Source organism: Cervus canadensis, chromosome 11, assembly GCF_019320065.1.
Source record: "Cervus canadensis isolate Bull #8, Minnesota chromosome 11, ASM1932006v1, whole genome shotgun sequence".
In the NCBI taxonomy this organism is placed as follows: domain Eukaryota; kingdom Metazoa; phylum Chordata; class Mammalia; order Artiodactyla; family Cervidae; genus Cervus; species Cervus canadensis.
This window is the reverse complement of record NC_057396.1, coordinates 58,318,945-58,338,365: the sequence shown is the minus strand read 5'-3', so window position 1 is coordinate 58,338,365 and position 19,421 is coordinate 58,318,945. Positions and strand designations below refer to the sequence as shown.

Below are 19,421 nucleotides of genomic sequence, written 5' to 3'. Positions count from 1 at the left end.
AATAAAAGACCATCACAATGCCTCAAATGGCTCTCACTGCCATTTGAGAACACAGTGAGAAGGCAGGAAGAGAGCCCTCACGGGCAACTGACTCTGCTGGACCTTGATCTGGTAGTTCTAGCCTTCAGACTGGGAAAAGATAAGTTTCTGTTGTTTAAGCCACACAGTCTGTGGTATTTTGTGACAGCAGCCCAAGAATAACACAGTGGTGCTCAGCCTCCAGTGAGTGACTTCTCCTCCTCCTCATTTGGATGGCAGCATGTTCGTGAGCAGTGGTGGTCGTCGCTAAGTTGTGTCTGACTCTTGTGACCTCATGGACTGTGGCCTGCTGGGTTCCTCTGTCCATGGGGTTTCCCAGGCAAGAATACTGGAGTGGGTTGCCATTCCGTTCTCCAGTGGATCTTCCCAACCCAGGGACTGAACCCATGTCTCCTGCCTTGGTAAGCAGATTCTTTTACTGCTGAACCACCAGGCAAGCCCTCGTAAGCAGAATGAGCATACTTTTAAAAAAGGCAAATTTTTGCTTTACAATGTTTCATGAATGGTGCTTTAATACATAATCTTTTAGATAGCTAATTATTTGCAAAATCCTTTGGTAATGTTAATGTATTTGCATTAGTGTTGGCTATGAAAAACCTTACCTTCCTGACTTCTACTTTAGTCAAATAACATTATCTTATAAGGAGCTCAATGAACAACTGGCATTGGAAAGAATTTCTGCTGATTGGCTCATTAACAGTTTTTCAGTCATTGGTAAAGAGTCTGCGTAAACAAGGCTAATTTAAAAAATTCATTCTGAACCTAAGTTCTTTGTTTTGTTGCTAGTGTTTTTAAATTTCTCTTGCTTCACTGCTTAAAGACAGCTACTCTCTGATGATAGCCCATTTACTTTCATAGAGTAAATGAAGTTAGATACAAGAATTAAAAGAATGGACTCTGGTCTGTTGAGAAGCACAGAGTGAGAACTCAGTGACATGTAAATGATGTGTTCTATGAGATGTTTTCTTTTAAAGATAGAAAGAGAAAACAGAATGGATTACTGACAATATAGCATTTTGAACTATTTAGAAGTCAACTTGAATACACGTTAAACTGATTCCAAAGAAATCCTCATTTATACAGTCACCCATCTACTTAACACATACCTATTAAGTGCCTATTGTGGAAAAGTCTCTGTGCTACTGAAGATATCAAGATGAAGACTGGCTACAGATCTTAATACTTCACAACTGACTGGTGACATCAGGCATGATTATACTAAATATTATGCTAGTGTGACAAGATGAACGAAGCGCTGCCAGGGGTGTGTGTGTGTATAGAATACCTACTTAATGATTGTGATATAAGTCTTGCTGGTAAAAGACTGTAAATAATGGAGTAAGGCCATTCTCACTATTCTGCTGTATCTCTCCTTTGGTGCTGCCAAACTCAACCACTTTGCATTCCTCCCAGCATTCCAGTCTGTGTGTGTGTGTGTGTGCGTGTGTGTGTGTGTGTGTGTGTTTGGTGCTGCCAAACTCAACCACTTTGCATTCCTCCCAGCATTCCAGTCTGTGTGTGTGTGTGTGTGTGTGTGTGTGTGTGTGTGTTAGGTGCTCAGTTGGGTATGACTCTTTGTGATCTATGGACTGTAGCCCACCAAGTGTGTGTGTGTGTTTTAGGTGTTCAGTTGGGTATGACTCTTTGTGATCTGTGGACTGTAGCCCACCAAGCTCTTCGGTCCATGGAATTCTCCAGGCAAGAATAGTGGAATGGGTGGCCATTTCCTTTTCCAGGGGATCTTCCTGACCCAGGGATCAAACCTGGGTCCAGTCTATCCAGAATCAAAGAACAGTAACAGCTTTAGAAGACTTCCTTATCTTACATTCAGGATGAGGAAACATCCAGATTAGGCTTCACCTGACATGCCTGAGGACAGAGCTAGTTTAGTGGCAGAACTTAAACAAAATCTCCTGAATACAAACTATTATGCCTTCTTCAGCCAGCTCCGTTTAAAAGTCCTCCCAAACTCTGAGGCTCCACTTAATCATTATTGCTTCCATGAAGCCTTCCCTGACCCTCCCCAAGTAATGAACCTTCCCCCTAAGGGATGTTTGCTCACAGTGAGTACATCTCACAGAAATATTCATTTATTTTTACCAGGGCTTTGTTCCCTAGTTACTCTATCTTGGAGAGTCTCAAGCCCAAAAGTCAGGAACATGAAGTGCTCGTCCTTGGACTCTCTCTGCGTGAGGACAAAATGGGGGAAATTATGGCTGCTGCATTTTACTTTTTCATAAAATACCAGCAATTTTCCTATTATACCAATGCTTGGTACTGTAATTTTCTTCTGATGTTGCAATTGCTATTGATTATTAAGATCATGAATACCTTTCTTGCAAACATTTGTACTTTGTTTTTACCTTTTTAATGTTCCCTGTAACCTTCCTTTCATATATCTATTTATTCATCAAATACTTAATGAGACCAAGTATTACACTAGATGCTAGGAAGGCAGTGGTGAAGACAACACACATGAGCCCTATTATCAGATGACGGGATCAAGCACCCATAACTCAGTGCGGTAGATCCTATGTTAGAGGAATCACAGGGCATATGATCTGGTTCGGAGCGTTAGAACCTAGTCTGATTACACTTCTCCAAAGACGACATACAGATGGGAACAAGATGCTCAGTATCACTTATTATTAGAGAAATGCAAATCAAAACTACCATAAGGTATCACCTCACACTAGTCAGAATGGCCATCATCAAAAAATCTACAAACGATAAATGCTGGAGAGGGTGTGGAGAAAGGGGAAGCCTCATACACCGTTGGTGGGAATGTAAACTGGTGCAGCCACTATGGAGAGTAGTTTGGAGATTCCTTAAAAAACTAAAAATAGAGCTACCGTATGATCCAGCAACCCCACTCCTGGGCATGTATCTGGAGAAAACCATAATTTGAAGATACATATACGCCAGTGTTCATTGCAGCACTATTTACAATAGCCAGGACATGAATGCAACCTAAAAGTCCATCAGCAAAGGAATGGATAAAGATGTCATACATGTATACAATGGAATATTACTTAGCCATAAAAAGAATGAAATAATGCCATTTGCAGGAACATGGATGGACCTAGACAGTGTCATACTGAATGAAGTCAGACAAAGACAAAGACAAATATCATGATATTGCTTCTATGTGGGATCTAAAAAAAAGCTACAAATGAACTTATCTACAAAACAGAGTAATGGATGTAGAAAATAAACTTACAGTTTACTGGGGAGGGTAAAAGGGTGGGGGGATAAATGTGAAGACTGGGATTGACATACAGACATTACTATATATAAAATAGGTAACTAGTAAGGACCTATTTATAGTACAGGGAACTCGATTCAATACTCTGTAATGGCCTATATGGGAAAATAATATAAAAAATAATATAATATAAAAAATAATAAAATGAAAAATAATATAAAAAATGTATAGGAGATGGGCACATCCTATACAAAAAATGTATAGGATAAAGGACAGAAATGGTATGAACCTAACAGAAGCAGATGACATTAAGAAAAAGTGGCAAGATTACACAGAAGAACTATACAAAAGAGATCTTCATGACCTAGACAACTACAATGGTGTGATCACTCACCTAAAGCCAGACATCCTGGAATGCGAAGTCAAGTGGGCTTTAGGAAGCATCACTATGAACAAAGCTAATGGAGGTGATAGAATTCCAGTTGAGCTATTTCAAGTCTTAAAAGATGATGCTGTTAACATGCTGTATTCAATATGCCAGCAAATTTGGGAAACTCAGCAGTGGCCACAGGACTGGAAAAGGTCAGTTTTCATTCCAATCCCAGAGAAGGGCAATGCCAAAGAATGTTCAAACCACCACACAATTGCACTCATCTCACACACTAGCAAAGTAATGCTCAAAATTCTCCAACCCAGGCTTCAGCAATACATGAACTGTGAACCTCCAGGTTCAAGCTGGATTTAGAAAAGGCAGAGGAACCAGAGATCAAATTGACAACATCCGTTGGATCACTGAAAAAGCAAGAGAATTTCAGAAAAACATCTACTTCTGCTTTATTGATTACACCAAAGCCTTTGACTGGGTAGACCACAACAAAATCCATCAAGAGATGGGAATACCAGACCACCTGACCTGCCTCCTGACAAATCTGTATGCAGGTCAAGAAGCAACCGTTAGAACCGGACATGGAACAACAGACTGGTTCCAAATTGGCAAAGGAATACATCAAGGCTGTATACTGTCACCCTGCTTATTTAACTTATATGCAGAGTACATCATGTGAACTGCCGGGCTGGATGAAGCACAAGCTGGAATCAAGATTGCTGGGAGAAATATCAATAACCTCAGATATGCAGATGACACCACCCTTATGGCAGAAAGCAAAGAGGAACTAAAGAGTCTCTTGATGAAAGTGAAAGAGGAGAGTGAAAAAGCTGGCTTAAAACTCAACATTCAGAAAACTAAGATCATGGCATCCAGTCCCATCATTCCATTTCAAATAGATGGAAAAACAATGGAAACAATGACAGATTTTATTTTGGGGGGCTCCAAAATCACTGCAGATGGTGACTGCAGCCATGAAATTAAAAGACGCTCCTTGGAAGGAAAGTTATGACCAACCTAGACAGCATATTAAAAAGCAGAGACATTACTTTGCCAACAGAGGTCCATCTATCAAAGCTATGGTTTTTCCAGTAGTCATGTATGGATGTGAGAGCTGGACTATAAAGAAAGTTGAGCACTGAAGAATTGATGCTTTTGAACTGTGGTGTTGGAGAAGACTCTTGAGAGTCCCTTGGACTGCAAAGAGATCCAACCAGTCCATCCTAAAGGAGGTCAGTCCTGAATATTCATTGGAAGGACTGATGCTGAAGCTGAAATTCCAATACTTTGGCCACCTGATGTGAAGAACTGACTCACTTGAAAAGACCCTGATGCTAGGAAAGACTGAAGGCAGGAGGAGAAGGGGACAACAGAGGATGAGATGGCTGGATGGCATCACCGACTCGACGGACATGAGTTTGAGCAGGCTCTGGGAGTTGGTGATGGACAGGGAGGCCTGGTGTGTTGCAGTCCACGGGGTCCCAGAGAGTTGGACACGACTGAGCAATTGAACTGAACTGAACATTTATGTGTGTGTATATACATATGTATGAGGAATAGATTCACTTTGCTGTATACCTGAAACTAATACAACATTGTAAATCAAATATACCTCAATAAAAATAAAAAAACAAGAAAAATCCACAAACTATAAATCCTGAAGAGGGTGTGGAAAAAAGGGAACCCTCCTACACTGTTGGTGGGAATGTAAATTGTTACAGGCTAAAAACTAAAATTAGAGTTGCTATATGACCCAGCAATCCCATTCCTGGGCATATATCCAGAAGAAACCATAATTCAAAAACACATGCACCCCAGTGTTTATGCAGCACTACTTACAATAGCCAGGATATAGAAGCAACCTAAACGTCCATCAACAGATGAATGGATAAAGAAGTTGTGGTACATACATATGCAACAGACTACTACTCAGTCATAAAAAGAATGAAATAATGCCATTTGCAGCAACAAGATGCAACTAGAGATTATCACATTAAGTCAAGAGAAAGACAAACACCGTATGATGTGACCTATACATGTAACCTAAAATATGACACAAATGAACCTATGAAGCAGAAACTGACTCACATAGAAAACAGATTTGTGATTGCCAAGAGGGGAGAGGAGTAGGGGAGGGAGAAGCTGGGAGGCTGGGGTCAGGAGATACAAACTATTACACACAGAGTCGATGGACAAGAACATCCTACTGTATAGCACAGGGAACTATATTTAATATCCTGGGACAAACTATAATGGAAAAGAATATAAAAGTGTCTATTTCTATATAACTGAGTCACTTTACTGTACCACAAATTAATACAACATTGTAAATCAATTATACTTCAAAAAAACCCCAACCTACTCTGATTAAACAAAAATGATGCTAAAGTGAAATCTGAAGATTGAGATGAATAGTTTAGCAGAGGGAACATGAAGGCAAGAAAAACCATCCTTGTTCCTTAAGCCTGTGCCACAATGGGGAAAGAACTGTTCTTTTTTTGTAAACTGTGACAGTCTGGGCTAAAGGCAATAATGTCATGGAAAGGTTGCAAAGAGGGGAAGGACAGAAGAAAGATAATTTTGGCTGCAATTTAAGAAAAATATTTCCACTATGTCCATTATTTTTAACTCTATGTCTTAAATGATTTTTCATTGTTGCCTTATTTTAAATACTGTAAGGAGCAAAATAAAATGTATTTGAGGGAAAACAATATACTATATATCATAGGTAAATTAAAATACTAGCTATTCTTAGAATTTTTTGACTACTGATTAACATCACAAAATAGATAAGGCTTAACAATAGGCTAAGAGGTAATTGTATCTGCCTTTCATTTGAAACCAGTCAGTTCTAAATTATTCATGCTAACCTAAGAAAGATACATACGTAACCTAAATTGATCAATAATCCAGATAATTTGTTTCACTTAGGAATGTGCCTTTCCATTTTCATTTAAACATGAGTGTCTCTGAAATTCAGGAATTCACTTAAAGTTATACCACCGAAAAGGGACAATACAGTAAAGGCTTAAATCTTGTGACCCAGCCCATACTGAAAATTAAGGCTATGTTTTAGGCTGATGTCAAGATTAAGTAGAGAGTGATTTATATCTTTTTTTTTTAATATCTTTTTAAAATTCATTTTTTGTATTCAATTTTTTTTTTGTACAAGAATGAGTAGCTTTATTATTTTTCTGGTAACAAAAATATTTCCACATGGAAAGCAAAGAAGTATCCTCTTTCACATTTTCCTTGAGAAGGTCACCTTAAATAATTGAGTTTAAGAGAGCTTCTCTGAGATATAAAGTGTATTTTTAAAAAGATGGGTGCAGCAGTCAATGGGGTCGCAAAGAGTCGGACACATCTAAAACTTTTTTGATAAAGACTTATTCCTGTACTGTGTAAAATAAACCAAGGAATGAAAAGTGCTTTATAATAAAAACTAATTAAAACCTAGCAAATATGCTGACAACGTTTTTCACTGAAATACTTAACATTTTAAAATATTTATATAAAAGGCAAAATCTTATTACTTTGAAAAGTAAAGGATCAGTCAAGACAAAAATCCTTTTTTACCTACTCAACAGTTTACATAGATAATTAAAAGTATCTGGATATTAGGAATCGCTTTTAGCTATGCAGTGTTTTCAAATAAAACTTAGAAATCACAGAATTTATAGTTCTTTATAGAAGGAGAAAGGCTAAGAGTCATATCTCAACACAGAAAGTCCTAAGTACTTTCTGATATTGTCAGCTGAAGCTGAATAATTCATCAAATATTGACTTAATCATTTGAGAAAATGATGGGTGGGCCCTTTACCATTTTCACCTAATTATTTAGGACTTCGTAATGTGTGTTGAATCTATAACATGATGATACATGAATAATACAATACCTCAGTTTTCAATTCTTAAAAACAAAAGAACCAAACCCCAAAACATTCTGATTTTGTTGTTTAAAAAATTGTTTTCATTTTAATGATCTGAGTTAGTAACAAACAAATATACAAAATTGTCTTTCACATTTCCGTACATTGTATTATGGACCACTTAAAACTCTGGACTACAAATGCAGGTTTCTTTGTAACCTTAACCTCAATTATTGTCACTTATAAATAACGGTGATTTGAGAAAACATGCATTTGTGAACACAGATGCCAAAAGTCGTACATGTAAGTTAATGTACAACTAATAGTGTACATTGTTCATTTGTGCAGTTATGTGTCAAGCGTAATTGACACAGAAGCAGTTATCCTGGAATTTTTCACTCTTTGAAAAGTATTTCTGAGAAATAGATGGAACTACAGTTTAAAACAAAAATTATATTCTATAAGATACAATAAAATTCACAACGTGCACATCTGAAGCAACTTCTGGGACCCAAAGCTGATTCAATAACCCTGCTGCCATATTAGTTTTATGGGTGTATCTCCAAAGTCACAGGTTGGAAAATAGCTGTTTTAACAAAAATAAATACATATATTAAAAGGAAACTGAGACTTTGCAAAAACAGTAAGGGATGTGTGAATCACCTATAATTTTCACTGTTTTAGAAACTAGACAAAATTCAGAAATTTAAAGATAACCTGAATATTTTCTAAGCCATTTTAAATTTAGATTTTTCTATCTCATCATTGTTTTCTATTTGATAGTATAATACAAAAGTGGGTAGTTTCTATTGTTTACTATAATTCATAAGTCATTATAAATTTATGACTTCATTAGATCAATTAAGTAGAAACTAGGTCATCATGAAAATGGGAATAAGGAGGCCCCTTCTCTAACCACTAATCTGAACTAGGAGTAAATACCAAAACAAAATGATTTTTTTAAAAATAGTAAATTGTGTCTAGGTTTCTGTAGGTACGAAAATCCAATCTTTCTTAAACACGTTTTCCTGGGTTGTGGCAACATGTGCTTTATCTCTTGAACTCTATCTACGACCTAAGCCTATTTCTATATTACACATTTCAAACTCCCTGGCAAGGAATGTGAATGCTAACCAGCTAGGTATTTATTCAGTTTCATACAAAGAAAGGACTTGTGTATGGATGTCATAGTAATAGTCCCACTTCACTAAGGCCTGAGTTTGATGTCTTTGCCTATGCTATATGGATCAAATGAGAGAAGATGGTGCAAAGTAACTGGGTTTCCTTCAGGCAGTATCATAGACTTGGCCTCTGGTTTAATGAAAACACTTGTTTTCTAATATGAATACAACTGCAAACAACTGAAGGGCAACTGCCGTTGGAAAGGAAATGGATTATTTTGTACAGGAAACAAGGAATGTCTCTGTTTTCCATGGGCCTTATGATGAAGGAACTGTGGCTAGTGATTTCAAACTTGTACTTCAAGAGTTACCTAAATGCAGGATGGCTTTTAAAAATGTTTAAATCATTAATAATTCAGGCAAATGAGCTGTGGGAAGTAACATAAAGACGTATACTTACAACCCTACATTAGGTGATGTAGTTCTCTACTCTGCACTTTGGAAATGAAAGAAACCAATGCTGTCCAGAGTCAGTATCAGAAAGAAATATGGCTGCTTCCTACTGTTCTCCACTTAGCTAAATTAATTTTACGCTGCTCTCAGTGCTGACACTCTCTTATTGGAGTTAGGCAAAATGTATCTAATAGGTTACTTTTGCTTTCAAAATAAGCTGCCTGAATGTTCAGAAATGGAACATTTAATTCTTGAGAGAAATTTCTATGATTATCTTGTCTAACAACAGGTATAAGGATTGTTAGATTAAGGATTATTGCTTTCAGTAAGATAACCGTCAGAAATAAATATGTAAGCTTAACTCAAATACTCCATTTCCACCCAATGCTACTTTGTTTGATTCTCAAATCAAGTTACATGCTACCTTTAATTCTTTGCCAATTTACTGAGGTTTTAAGTGTAAGAAGTTGGCCTGTTAACTCAAAATCAAGACAACAGCAACAGCCACGTAAGCATGTCTTATTTGGGCACTGAGCAGTAACACTGCTTTTTTGATAGGACTTAAGGCACTAAATGGTGGTAAAATAAACACAAGTATGATGATTAACAACTTCTTTAGAATCCTAAAAAAGGAGATCACTTAGAAGGACACTAGTAAAAATTTTTTTCTCAAACAAATAAGGCATCCTGTTGGCAAACACAAATAAAAACAGAAGGTCATGTTGAACCTAATACATTCACGGTCTCAGCTAAACTACTTGAAGAAACACTAGCTATCCAACTAAAGAGAGCTACAATAGCATGTATAAAGGTTGGAAAGGCACCAAAAGGAGGATTCTACCACTTCCAGTTCTGAGTCAGGTCTGCTGTGTTTAACACTGCATGTAGTCTAATTACAAATTTCATTCTTCAAAATGTAGAATGTGGTTAATTTTAATTTTGACAAATCAGTTAACCAAGTGCTAGTTTACTAAGAAATTTATTTTTATGAATTAGAAAATGACTGCAGTGTCTAACACAACCCCATTTATAAAGCTAAACTAATTCTAGTACTGAATGCATATTCTGGAAAACACTGAAGTAAATCTGTATAAACAAAGAGGGTTACCTCAAGATAAATTCACAATAGAAATTCAACATATAACTAAATAAGATTTACTGAAAATAATGAAAAGTGTAGTACAGATACATCAAACATAATTATAACCACAACATTTTCCTTGTGAAAAATACAACTATTAGTGAAATAAAATGTACAATTGAAATTTTTTCCAAAGGAAAAATGGTATAAAGGAAAATACTTTTCTTTTGAGATAGGGAAAATAGTATGTCATTGTTTTTTCATCACCATATAATTTGACACAAAAAGCAGTCATAGAATTGCACCAATTCCACATCCAGTTTCCTGAACATGTTAAGAGTAAAAGTTCATAAAGCAGAATGCCGTTTCTGAATTTTACATTTTTAAACTGATGATATTCTCATACAGAATGTCACATCACACCAGATCTGCTTACATAATGTACAGTACTTTCCATTTTGTGGTCAGACATGAAGATAAACATATGCTTTCTGCCGCTTCTCTTTCATTCTGTTGTTTGGTCAGAGTCAGGAAAAAAATAATCAAGTTACTTAAGTGTTATCTCTCTAGCAATAAAGAAAAATTATATTTAGTGCATGCTTCATCATTTGTCAAAAAACATTTCTGAAAATAAAACTCAGTTACCCAATGGTTTACAAAATAGAAAAATCATTCATCAGGATAAAAATGTGGTGACATTTAGGTTCATTTCCGAAGGACTGACTTCCTTGGCAGCACCACTGTCTTTTAGCAGAGGCCATGATGCAAGTTCATGGTCAAAGCAGGCGTGCCTACACAAGACCACTGCTTGACATTCAATTATCTGAGGTCTCTAGACCCCCTTTGACCACCTGCCTCTGCCATCTCATTAATGCCAGAAAATAGATGGAATTTTTGTGGCAATGTTAGGAACATTTCTGCTGTACATGATTTAAAAGTTCTCCAAATTTTTCAAATAGGTCTTCTACCCATTTTACATTTTTCATACAAAGCTGAACAATTTCTTCCTGCCCTAAATCTTCATTTTTTTTCTGCACAGAAGAAATCTAAAATGAAAAGAAATACCAAATTAGTTTATACTTATCACTTTATAAGCTCTTCACAAGGGCTCACTGTTTCTCTACCCTGAATGAAAAGAGGATTTAAAAATTTGCCAAGTACCAATATTTTAAAAAAATTCCATCTGAAGAGAATGACTATCTCATATAAATTTGAGTGGTCTAAGCCTATCATTGTCAGCTCCAAGGGGGGAGGGAGGAAGGCTAGGAGAAGTGGTTCAAACTTTCTCAATTCCCTCCAATTGTGTTAAAAGTGGAATAACAAATTTTGGGGTCAGTTCTTGCATTCCAGAGCATTGTAAAAATAGCCAACATACACTACGTGACCATATTTACTTTCTCCTTTGCTAGATAGATTTTAGATTTACGCACATTTTTCAATACCAGATTATTATCAAATACATGATTGTACAGCCTTGAGCCAACTTAACCCTTTTAAATTAAAAAACTGATAATGCTTGTCAAAAAAGGTTACTGTGTACAACCATTTAACCTCTGATGTTAATCCTTATATCCCATCCATCACATGGTATGGTCATATATAATTTCTGAGCAACTTAAATTATGATACTGAAAAGATACAATTAAATTTAACTATCATTTCTTCACACCAAGGGACAAAACCCCCATTTCTCTGCAATTAGCTGGGATAAGGTCATTCTGGTGATAAAGAGGACAGCAAGATATTCAAAGCAGTGACTGAAATGAATTAATTAAACAGGATGATTATACATTATGAGAGAAGAAAATGCAGTAAAGTGCCATTTATCATGGCAATGTAAAACAAGTGTAACAGTTTAAAAACATTACCACTCACAGGTCCTATGAGAAGCGGTGAGCCTCAGATTAATCTGAGCACAGCATTTAACAGAGAGAGCACAGACACATATTTTAAAAAATTATTTCTGACAATTCTCTTTAAGGCATTAAAAAATACTGCAGCTAACTAGTACATACAACAAAAAAAGAATCAGATTCACAGATATAGAGAACAAACTAGTGGTCACCAGTGGGAGCGGGGAGGGGCAATAGGAAGGTATAAACTACTAGGTGTAAGATAGGCTATAAGGATATATTGTGTAACGGAATAGCACCAAATATTTTGTAGTAGCTGTAAATGGAATGCAACCTTTAAAAATTGCATATAAAAATATTGTAGCTACAATCTTCTTAAAGTTCAAGAAAACATACATTTCTTTTATAAGAAGATAAAAAAAAGTAATTACCTCATCTTTACATATCAGATAAACATGATATTTATAATGATGGAGTGAATGATACAAAGAATACAACTGTATTTTCTCTGGATCAACAGCAAACTCCTATAAAAAGAAAAGAATTTAAACACATTTATTTCATGGAGCATCTGAACTAAGAATACTTTTATGAAAATATTAGAGCAAAAGTCTCAATGGAAATCTTAAAAGACTTATATGGCTAGTATTAATATGTATTAATATGGACAAGATGCTTATTCAAAATTAGAATTTATATTTTAAAATTTTTATTATTTTTTTTCTGAATATAAGTATACTATTTCCAAAAAGTTAAACATTATAGAAAAGTTTAAACAGTAAACATAAAAGATGACTTATAAGGTAAAAGAATTCTATAATGTCTTGTTTCAGAGGTAAACAATGTTAACAGCATGTTATACATTCTTCCATGTTTCCCCCATGTATAACATGTATTAATAACACTAAATTTTGTAATGGGAAGGAGATCATACTGTACATATTGTTCCACAATCTTGTTTTTCATAACTTTTTAAACCTAAACAAAACTTGGGTATCTTCAGTTTATTAAGCACTGCGCTCACTCCCCCATAGAAATTGAGAGCAAGGATTTGGGACCATTTTCCACTGTTGTATTCTTAATACTTATAACTATGTTTGGGAAGCTACAGGAAGTAAAAAATTTTTTATTCAAAGACTGAATCTCTTTTTAAAAAGCACACAGTATTACATTACCTTGGTAGCTCTTTATTCAGTCTCACACTGGTGACCTATATTTGGAATTGTTCTTATAAACAATTCTACAATGAGCAAAGGCATATGGTTTTATGTATTTATGAATGTTTCTACAAAACATTTTTTTTTCCCTACAAAACACATTTTTGAGGGGTAATCGATATGTCACTAAACTGCTTTCTGAAACAGCAAATAATTTAGACTATGTTTGAAAATAAATGAATTCCAAGTTTAATAATTTTACAGATATGGAATACTGATTCTTATGCAATATGTGCACACTCATTTATCTGTATGCATTTGTATTCAATGACATACAAAAATATTAAAAATATAAGCATGGAATAATTATCAGTCTCATTTAGAAAATTTGTGAGCACTCACTATATGCCAGATACTGTGCTAAGCAATGGAGAAAAACCAAGAATGAGTCCCTGCTCCTGTTCATTCCTCCTGAACACACTTCACATTTAACAACAACAGAGTAAAATATTTGCTTGTTTAGTGATACATTAACCACAGTACAGATTTTGTTCAAGTTTCACAAAATATTATGCTAGTGTCCATTATTTGTTTTCATACCTTAGTCAAGACGCCGTATTGTATTTAACTGCACTGAGCAGCTTCAGCTGCATGCAACAAATTCTGGTAAATTCTCTTTTCACTTTCATTCTATTACAAATATTTTCTAATTTTCCTTGCTATAGCTTCTTAGAGATACCCATCATTTAAAAGTGGATACTTAATTTCCAAATATAAGAGATTTTGTTTAAAGTATCTTTAATATTAACTTCTCATTTAAATGCTTTCTTCCTTGCAATCACTCTTTGTGTTTTTTTCAGTCTAATTTTTTAAAATTTACTTTTTATTTAAGGATAATTGCCTTACAGAATTTTGTTGTTTTCTGTCAAACCTCAACATGAGTCGGCAGTAGGCATACATACATCCCCTCCCCTTTGACCCTCCCTCCCATCTCCCCCGTCCCCCCCGCTGGGTGATACAGAGCCCCTGTTTGAGTTTCCCGAGCCACACAGCAAATTCCCGTTGGCGCAGTCTAATTTTACTGAGACTTTCGATGGCCAAGTCAAAGATCTCTCTCAGTAAATGTCACACTGCACTTGAAAAAGTATGGGCTATTTTCAAATATCTTTTGATACTGATTTCTAACATAATTTCACAGTAATAAGAAAACAGACGCTGTATGATTTCAATACCTTTAGACCATGAAATTTTTGCACCCTGTTTTATGTCCCTAGATATGTTTCACTGTCTCCTAGTTTATAGCCTATGGGAACTTGTATAGAATTTGTATCCTACTGTGTGAAAACTGAATAAATCTTAATTATGTTGAATTGGTTCACAGTGCTTTTCAGGTCTATTATATTCTCCTACTTCTCTGTATACTGATTCTATTAATTTTTGAGAATTTGATATTGAAACTCCAACTAAAAATCTTAATTTATCTACTTAAAAAGTAACTGTCATATATAGTAGAACTGTATGTAACTTTGCTCTGTATTTTCCAAGTCTCCTGTAAATGTGTTATCATACTTTCATAATTTAAAAAAGTTAAAATTAAAAAAACTTGCTTGTTTCAATGTCTTAAGTAGGATTTATATTAACAAGTGAAAAATCTGTAATTACATCAATCAATATATACTTACTTGTGCAGATTTAGTAGTTGTTTTAGAAGTTCTTAGAGTTTTTTTATTATAAGCTTTGCCATTCATTTTGATTTTAGAAATAGCAGATCCCCCACTTTTTGCTTTAGAGTCTCGAGTAATTATTGTTAGTTCAGGAAAACTTTCCAAGGCATTCTTGAGAATAAAGCAAGAATAACTGATGTTAGAAAAAAGTGAGCTTGACTACCTCCAGCTATTGAAAATTTATTTTTTAATATAAAAGTATAATCATACATGTACATATATACACAAAAAATATATGTGGGAGTTACTGATGGGGTGTGGTAAATATATACAATATATACCTACATACATACACAAACATACATGGGGTGTTACACATGGTCACAGATTCTTGGTAGCTCCTCCCATCAAGATATAGAACCTATTTCCCCACCCCTTGGATATGAGCCAACATTATGACCTGATTTAAGCAACAACATGTGACACTGTGGGGACTCCTGAATGAGGCAGAGTGTTCCTTCTAGTATTGTATCTTAGGCTTCAAGTCAAGGGGAAGGACAGCTCTAAGTGTCATCTGTTTATAAACAGTTTCAACCTTCAAGGTCACTCTTTTTCAAACTGTATCGGTTCTCTGTGACCCCTCAAACATTTCTTAAACAAATAACTTAATTTTTAAAACAAAAGTGTAGAAGTGAACTGTTTCATTTAATAGAAACAATAGAACTTTCAGCATCCTCTATCAGAATGAGCTATTAGTTTCTAGCTTCACTCTCTTTCTTAGATTATTTGTGCTTTTATTATATACTTTTGTGCTTTCCATATAAAACACGTTCAGGTTTGAAAAATTCTGGACCCAGAATTACTCCTTATAACAAATGGAACTTAAAGAAGATGCTCAAGATGATTGGAAATAAATGTATTTCAGAGGAAAAAAAAATTATTAACTTCAAAAGGCTTTAAGATTCCTAAAATTTTCAAAATCATCACGGGAAATAGTAGTAACTGTTTCTAAAAATAAAATATTTTATAATCTACTATTTATAGTATTTTACATCACATCATTCTAACTTTTAATACTGTGTGTATATATTGGCTGTGAAATACAAATTGCTATAAATGAAAATTATCTATGATAGACATCACTATTACCATTTACAGTTACATTAAGTAACTATAAGTTCAAAATTAGAAATTTTGTGTTTTTTCTATGAAAACAAGAATATGAAAAATTTTTAGTTGTCCGCCGTAAACTACTGCATAAGACTGAAATACCTACTAAGTCTACTAAATTCCAAGTGATGGCTTTATTTTAACACAAGTCTTTAGGGAACTGGCTCAACATTTTTGAAATGGTTTGCCAAAACTGGTCATTTGTAAGATTTAGTAAATATTCACAGAACATAATCTGACAATATTTCATTGCCGAAAACATGGTATCTCCCCACAAACTATTTCATTAGGAGTGAGCAGAACAAATTCTTAGCACTGGTTGTCTTACTAACTTCCGAATTCCTTTTTTCTCCTCTGGAAGTGTATGCCAGTGAAGGTTACAGGATGACTAGTAGAGTCTGCCGTCACTGAACCTCTCATCGGGCTTCCCAGGGGGCACTAGTGGTAAATAACCTGCCTGCTAGCCAATGCAGAAGACTTGAAAGATGTGGGTTCAATCCCTGGGTCAGGAAGATCCCCTGGAAAAGGAAATGGCAACCCGCTCCAGTATTCTTGCCTGGGAAATCCCATAGACAGAGGAGCCCAGTGGGCTGCAGTCCTTGGGGTTGCAAAGAGGCAGAGACGACTGAGCACACACACTCTAACTGGCTACAACCTCTAAATCAGTCTCAGAGCATTAATTTTCACCTACCTAAGATGAAATTGATCTTCACTTTTACGTGGAATTCAGATAAAATATGTGAGAAAGCTATACAAATCACCCAAAGGACCTGAAAACTTATGTCTACACATAACCCTTCACACAAATTTGTCTGGCAGTAATTGCCAGGACTAGGAAGCATCCAAGTTGCCCTTCAGTAGGTGAATGTATAAACTGTGGGGTATTCAGACAATGGAGTATTACTCAGGCTAAAAAGAAATAAGCTACTAAGCCATGAAAAAGACATGGCAAAAACTTAAATGAGTATTAGTAAGTGAAAGAAACCAATCTGAAAAAGTTACATACCATATTATTTCAACTATATGTAATTCTGGAAAAGGTAAAACTATGGAGTAAAAGTAAAAAGATCAGTCGTTGCCAGAGGTTAGGGGAGGGAAAGGGATGAACAAAGCAGAGGATTTCGGGGCAGTGAAACTACTCTGTACGATACTATGATAGTGGATATGCTGGTCTAAATTGATGGAATGCACAAGAGTGAACTGTAAGGGAAACTATTGACTTTGGGTTACCATGATGTGTCAGTGTATGTTTATCAGTTGTGACAAATGTATCATTCTGTGGGAGAAGATGGTAATGGGGGAAGTTATTCATGTGTGGGGGCAGGGGATAATTGGAAATTGTACTTTCTGTTCAGTTTTGCTGTGAAGCTAAAACTGCTCCAAAAATATAAAGACTGTTTATAAAAAAGCTATACAAATGTATTAAAAAAACTTCTCTTGAGTTTAGATGTAATCAAATGATTCTAGATGTCACATGTTACACTTTGAATAAGAAAAGCTGGAAAACTTTTGATTACTCAGTAGATTCTATGATAAATTTTCTGACTTTAGATTAGCTTTTTGTTGTTCTCTATTTCTGATAATAGATGGACTTGATGGACATGAGTTTGAGCAAGCTCCGGGAGTTGGTGATGGGCAGGGAAGCCTGGCATACTGCAGTCCATGGGGTCGCAAAGAGTTGGACATGACTGAGTGACTGAACTGAATTTCTGGTAATACCAAAAACCAATTTACAGTGCCAAGATATGTTAACAGATGTATAATATCTCCTACCATTATGTGAAGATCAATTTTTCCTTAGACACTGGGTAAACCAAGCAAATAAAGGGAATTTTGATAACTGCTATGGCCAATTCTAAGTATAGATGAAATGTGAAATTTTAAAAAAGGCTTAAAATATAAACAAGATTGGAATACAGTAGTTTAAGAGAAGCATTTTTGAAAACATTTGAAAATTATAATATTATATATAAGGAATACTACATGAATATAAGGGCTTCCCAGGTGGCTCAGTGGTAAAAAATCTGCCTGCCAATGCAGGAGATGCACATTTGATCCTTAGGTTGGGAAGATTCCCCTGGAGAAGGAAATGGCAGCCCACTCTAGTATTCTTGCCTGGGAAATCCCATGAACAGAGGAGACTGGCGGATTACAGTCTATGGGGTCGCAAAAGAGTCAGACACAACTTAGCGACTAAACAACAAAAGATGAACATAAAAACCTGAAAAATGAATTTAAGCAAAGAAAAACATGATAAACATTAAGAATGTACTTAATAAAATAAAAAGACGTTCAGACAAGACTCACAATGAATAAAAATCAAATTTTTGTTGGGTAGACAACTTTATAAAACTGAGAATGACTTCCAAAATATTCTTTCCTATTATGTTGAGGACTATAATTGCTACTGAATTTGCTAATAAACCATGTGAAGGAAATACCTTGAATGACTGATCCAAATGAAGATTCAAAAGAAGTCTCTTTCGGTTATCATTCAGCATGCTATCTATTTTTTTCATATGAGGCAAAAGTAGCTCATCTAAAACAAGATAAGAATTTGTTGTAACAGGATGAACTAGCAACACAAAACCTTGTTAGAAATACAGCTTTTCCTCAAAACATTAATAGACTGACATTAAATTCATGGTGTAAAGTATTGATTTTAAAATATTGCACACAAGGTTTTTTTTTTTAACAAAAGTTAGCTTTAAAAAAAAGTTTACAATAGCTAACTGAGAAAGCAGCAGCATACTATGATGAGAGAACAGAAGTCCTGGGTTTTAACCCCAGCATTAGAACTGATCAACAAACGGTCAAACTGCCTAATCTCTCCAGACTTCACTTACCAAGTGAACAATAACAATATTTCAAATCATAAATTTAACATTAAAATTTTTTCAATAAAATACTGGAGTATGATATTCTTAACTCACTGTACTTTGGGGCAAAGGATAAGTAGGGGGCAAGAAAAAATAGTCAAAATTCAGTTTCAAATACACAAGGAAAGAGTCAAAATAGTTATTTTAGAAAAAGAAAAATACATTCAGAGTATAAATTAATTACTTTAGGTGCTGTAGTAAATAGATTAGGTTACTACAAATTTATGAGCATAGCAACATTTTATAATACTAATTATCTTTAATGACCTTTCTGAAAATGTATATATAAACCCTCAGAATCTGGTTACTAATTTCATAGCTAAATAAAATGTCTCTTTATATCTGGAAAATAAACACAAGCACAGAGACAGCAAAAGAACACTTTCCTCAAGTTGAAAAAAAAGTCCTCAGTAAGGAATGCTGTTCAAAGTCACCACAACACACCTGATAGCTTTCTTTTTATCTTTCCAGTAGTGATTAAGTCTATTCAAAATTTACATTTTACAAAAACAAGTTTTAAACATTTGTGCATTGTTTTGAAATAC

The 19,421-nt window shown here is 35.0% G+C and overlaps 1 protein-coding gene across 2 annotated transcripts in view; it reads right to left on the bottom strand.

Annotated features, from left to right (window-relative positions):
- Nucleotides 1–7,576: 7,576 nt before the first annotated feature.
- QSER1 (glutamine and serine rich 1) overlaps nucleotides 7,577–19,421 on the bottom strand; it is an 80,820-nt gene continuing 68,975 nt past the window's right edge. For both annotated transcript variants that reach the window (XM_043480977.1, XM_043480978.1), the window contains exons 10-13: nucleotides 18,439–18,536; nucleotides 14,846–14,998; nucleotides 12,438–12,533; nucleotides 7,577–11,199 (exon numbers count right to left, since the gene is read on the bottom strand). In XM_043480977.1, the coding sequence (XP_043336912.1) occupies nucleotides 11,059–11,199; nucleotides 12,438–12,533; nucleotides 14,846–14,998; nucleotides 18,439–18,536 (488 nt within the window). In that variant the 3' untranslated portion in view covers nucleotides 7,577–11,058. The remainder of the gene's footprint in view (nucleotides 11,200–12,437; nucleotides 12,534–14,845; nucleotides 14,999–18,438; nucleotides 18,537–19,421) is intronic.